General features: G+C 34.1%; 1 protein-coding gene across 1 annotated transcript; it reads right to left on the minus strand.

Moving 5' to 3' along the window:
* Window positions 1-292: 292 nt before the first annotated feature.
* Window positions 293-1,733, minus strand: LOC17885042 (BAHD acyltransferase At3g29680). Its single transcript, XM_023783236.1, has one exon. It carries the CDS (start codon window positions 1,731-1,733, stop codon window positions 354-356), a length of 1,380 nt encoding a protein of 459 aa, XP_023639004.1. The 3' UTR covers window positions 293-353.
* Between the last annotated feature and the right edge of the window lie 3,859 nt (window positions 1,734-5,592).

Consider the following 5,592-nt stretch of genomic DNA (forward strand, 5'->3'; position numbering starts at 1 on the left):
GATTATCTTAATTGTTTCACCCAATTAATTGTCATCACTAATTGTCATCAGCACATTAAAATATGTATTTCTTTATAGAGTACTTCTTAGGTTAATTATTTTAGCAGTCTTGTTTTGCACAAAACGTACCTAGTTGGGTTAGTTTTAATTGTAATCTAAAACACATATCTTGATGTTTATAAAAGTTTAAGTAACATAGGAACAAACCAAGACCTCAATGTGTAAATGCTATACCAGTCCAGGTTCATGATTACCGATCGGTTATATAGTAAAGAAACGTTAGAGACTTCAATCGTTATAGCATCCACAAAACATTTCCATAAAAAGAAACAAATCTCGTAAATTTTTAAAACTCAGTTTTTCACAATTTCTAAACCAGTTTGAAATAGAGAAAGAAATATATCCATCTCACATTTCTTCAAACACAAACCGGTCTCCACACCACCGGACTCACCCGTCCTCTCCGACATAGAAATTGCCTCGTTACGGTTTATGGACACAATCTCACTGTTACAAGGTTTTCCCCACCCGAAATCTGACCCGTAGAGACCAAACCTGTTCGAACCAGCAATGGAGCTTGTTTGTGTACCCGGTTTCACACTCTTTGTTCCATCAATGTACAAGTCACAAATTGTTTCCATTTCTTGTGAACCAATACTTCTAATCGAATCACTTAAAATTTCGACCGCGGTTACATATCCATCTTCTCCCAAAAATACATCCGCCTTGTAACCAAAGCAACCGATCGGGAACACGCAGTTCCCGAAATACGTATCAGGAACCGGTGGATCAAACCGGTTTCTGAAATCAGCAACATACATGAAACGCACTGGTCTATTCACATCTCCCCCACGCGTCTTCACCAAGCATGTCCACATATAAGCGTTGGCTATAACGAACGTTGATAAGTGAAGCTCAAGATGGGAGCGAGCTGACTCCCTCTTGGCTCGCTCCCTAAGCTTCTCTATATTCTCTCGATTCAACTCCAGCGTGACCCGGACGTAGTCCGGGCTTATCTCCTCGATAGGAACCAACTTCAATGATTTGAAGTTATCTTTCTCTTTTGAAAAGTATGACAAAAGTTCCAAGATTTTTGCATCGAGACTTGAGGGCACATTTATAACCGAACGATCTAAAAATGGAGTTAAATCATTTGGCAAATCCATGGAACCATGTTTACATATGTGAGCCCATGATTTAATAAACCTAACCATTGTTTTGCCGTCCATAATAGAATGATGAGCTGATACACCAATACAAAACCCTTGGTTCGGAAAAAACGTGACTTGCAATGAAAGAAGAGAGGGGGACTCACAAAAAACCGAAGATTCGGGCACCAAGGCGCGTATCTCGGTCTCAGGCCGTAGCCCTTTCCCCGAGATACGGGAAAAATCAGCGTCGCTCTCCACAACTGTCAATGAGACAGAATCTTGCGTAGAGACGACTATATAAGGCTTAGGATCTTTTGGATCCCACGTGAGGCGGCCTGCGAGCGGGAGGTAGTGGCCAAGGACGATAGAAAGAGAGTGCTCAAGCTTGGGGAGGATCATAGAGTGGAATGACTCGGGAGATGAGTTTGTATTGAGTTTGTAGAAGATGACTCTTTCGGTTGGATGAAACTTTAACCACCGTAAGTCGAAGAACGTGAGTGGGTAAACCAGTGAGTTGTTTGAGTCATGAGAAGAGTTTCTTGTTGGGTTGACTCGGGAGATCTTGGTTACCTTTAACGCCATTGAGGAAGAGTAGGCAAAATCTTGGTTGCTCTCTCTATATTGGATATAAACAAGATTTGTGTCTTTTGCATTGGTTACAAAATAAATAGACGTTTAATAATATAAATTGGTCATATGCCTTTATATTTTTAATATATCACGACAGATCTATGTTTTCTGCAAAATTAAACTTTATTAATTTACAAAAACAACTGGAATAAAATATTATTTTAAGTACTCCAGGTTCATACCAGCTGGTAGCATGTGGTTTTTGGTTGGTAAGGAATTTTTAATAAATTTTGTGATGGAATTTAAAAATTATAATAGAGATGCACCAGTATCAGTCTATATCGAATTAAAATTATAAATTTTGTGCTTGTTAAGATGTTTTTTCCTTAAAAAATGTATCAAACTTATTTGAACCACGAGGCAAGATCATACGTGATTAGTTGTTTTTGCCGGGTCATTCCAGTTATGTAATAGCCAATTCTATAAGTTTACGTATTGTGATATAACATTCAAGATATGAATGTCTTAATTCTTATACTAATATATGTACACATATTAACATAAACCAGGTATGTTTGGTAATCATATCGTACAACATTGATTTAATAAATATTGTTCGTGTACTATAATAGACATGAAACTATCTTTCCCAAAAAATGTCTTTGCCTAGTACCCCAAAGCAACCAATAGAACACGCAGTTCCCATATCTTTGGAACTGGTTTCTCAAATCGGCTGGATATATACATGAGAACATGTCATTTGCGACACCGACTAACATCATAAAATGATCGCAAACACCTACTTCGATCATAGACTTTCTATCGCCTACTTCTAAGGATAGATAGAGAGAGTGACTTTATGAAATTCTCTCCCTTCTAAAGCAGCGCAAGTCGGCCCCCCCAGAACAAAGCCCCTACTCCCGAGAGGTATAAATGACTCGACTAAAAGGAGAGGTGCCCAACTCTTCCTTCTTTGTCTGATTCGAGGGGGGTCCTGTTGAACTGTTAATAATCAGAAGAAAATTTTATTGTGTTTTTGAAAAATAAACTTAATTAGATTCACTACTTGGGCCCTAGCTTCTCGATGTTAATTCCGTAATGAGGCTCTTCTTCGATTAGATTGAGATCTGTGTGACTACTTAACGACTGTAACAGATGGTCGCTAAAAAATGGACATGAATTTGCTACTTTTCGTTCTTACTATAAGTTTAGTTACTAAGTAGTCTGAAATTGCTATTATTTTGCGACCATATAGATTGGTTACACCATCGTCGGTTAAGCGTCGTACATAAGAGACGTGTTACCGACTAATTCATGTCGTCGCAAGTTGGCAACGATTTTGCCTTGATTATTTATGTAGTCGGTAAAGTGTCTTAGTTAAGTTGCAAAATGGTCGCTCATATTTGCGACTAAAATAAGCGTCACAAAGTTTAGTCCCAAAATACAGGTTTTCTTATAGATACATGAAAATGATTGGTCTTCACTGCATCCGCGCACCTTCACCAGGTTGCTCCAGAGATAGGCGATTTAATATGGTTATGACCTCATTATCACCTCAGTACAATTGGTATTCATTACAAGGATCCTTGACATTGTTTCCAAACTAAATAGAGTTTTGTCACCTCAACTCTCTTTTGTTGTAACGCTCAATGGCTTCATTAGCCCATACTATCTATCAGTTCTTGGTTTTGGAGCTAAGAGCAACATTATCCATAAGCTCTTAAATTTAAATCTTAGTATTAGTTTATTATTAAATATGAAAAAGTAAGAGTTAAGATTTGTATTTTAGTTTTTAGTTTTGAGATGTCTTTATTGGTATGTTCTTAATTTGGGGTTCTTAGAAAAAAAAAATTATGTATTTAAAAATTAAATTAAATTAAAATTTGTAATTTTTGAAAACTTTATAATTATTTTAAATTTAAAATTTTAAAACATACATAAGATACAATTTATAACATAAAGAACATAAAATATAATAGTTTTAAACTTGATTCGAGAAAATTTTGTCCATATATATACTCAACCAAATCCTTCTTCAATTGTTGATGCATATCTCGATCACGAAGTCAAGTTCTTGGTAACACATTAACCTCAAATAATTATTAATCTGTTCATATTCTTGGTATAACAGACACAAACAATGTGTTAAAAGCATCAATTCATCCCCATATGACACATCAAAAGAAATATGAATGACATACAAATTTGGTTTGTTTTTTTTTGTATTGAGTTTGTAAGAACAAAAGAGTGCTTTTTTTTGTATTGAGTTTGTAAGAACAAAAGAGAATGACATATAGAAAAAGTTTGGTTTTTTTTGGTATTGAGTTTGTAAGAACAAAAGCGAATGATGGAGAGGAGAACAAGTAATTATTTTGGACTGAAAGAGAAAGTTACAGAGAATGACTTAAAGAATTTGTAAGAACAAATGAGAGAATGACTTAAAAGCATTTGACCATGTCTCTGATCCATTACATAACAATCTGCTCGCCATGCTTCAGATGTAAAGAGACGATGCTTTAATATGTTTAATACCATAAGTAATTACTTAGTAGTACATGAGATACACTGTTTTAAGAGTAAATTCACATAATTTTGCTGTATCTTATAGTGAAGATGATTCTCCACAAATGAACTACAACGGTAACATGAGTTGTAACGTGCAACGTGCTATTGACTATTATTATTCAGGTCGTCTCTTAGCACATGTTTTGTCTCTTATTTAAAAGACGTTTCTTAACATGATACATCATTTATCATTTAATTTCAATCACAAAATCATAATATTCACTTTAATTTATGCTAAGAAACCACTGGTAATAGTGGTCTAAGTTGCTTTCATCAAGAATTTTAGGGTAGAACTTTGAGAAATCAACGTCAAATCCCTTTTTTAACAAACAACACCGATAGAAAATTAAGTGACTGAGTGATGAAGGGGAAATCACTAAAATCAACCCAGACTAGCTATTTGCTGGCGGCGTTTTTATATCCAAATTATATTCCTAGCAAATATCAATCTAAACTCATTAAAAATTTAAATTCTCAACTTAAACTATATGAAATTAACCAAAGATCAATAAATAAATATATATATATATATATATATATATATATTTATAGAGAGAGAGAGAGAAAGGGAGAGAGAGAGAGGTTGAAGACCTATCATCTGAATATGATTGTTGATAAGATAATACGTACTATTCCCTCTTGATCCTCTCTAAGAAACGTTTCGCAAGGACACATTTTGGATCGAATGGATCACTACTGATTTCTTCATAATCTGTTGTCATTTTTGTATTTTTATATTTTTGGTTCCCAACTTAATATTTATAACCGGAAAACCTCTAAAGAATAAGATTTTACAGAATATAATGGCGAGATAATTTGATGAGATATAGTTGGAACAAAAACATATATATTACCCAATAATATATGTAACAAAGTTTCTTACTTCATATTATGATAGTTTTCCACAAACAATATAATATGAAGATATCATATTTTGCTTTATATACCTCAATTTTAGTTTAATTAACCAAAAAAATGCATTATAAATAATTATGATTACATAAACTAGTCCTTTACATCATCATAACAAACAGAATGGTGTTTAACACAATAAAGACGAGGCAATGGATACATACTGTGACTACATGAAAACATTATATAATCTTGCTATATTTCTTGGTTTACGAAAACGTTGATAGGAAATCTTTCCTATTACTTAGCTACGACCCTTTTATGAAAAAATATCTTAGGAAAATGGTAGAGAATTTTCTACGAAAACCTTTGCATCTATAATTGGTGACCATTTTTGAAGAAAAGAATGAACATGAATGTGATGTTCCTCTTTAGTCATTAGTTTTCGTTACCA

This window comes from Capsella rubella, unplaced genomic scaffold, assembly GCF_000375325.1.
Source record: "Capsella rubella cultivar Monte Gargano unplaced genomic scaffold, Caprub1_0 scaffold_5, whole genome shotgun sequence".
NCBI classification, from domain to species: domain Eukaryota; kingdom Viridiplantae; phylum Streptophyta; class Magnoliopsida; order Brassicales; family Brassicaceae; genus Capsella; species Capsella rubella.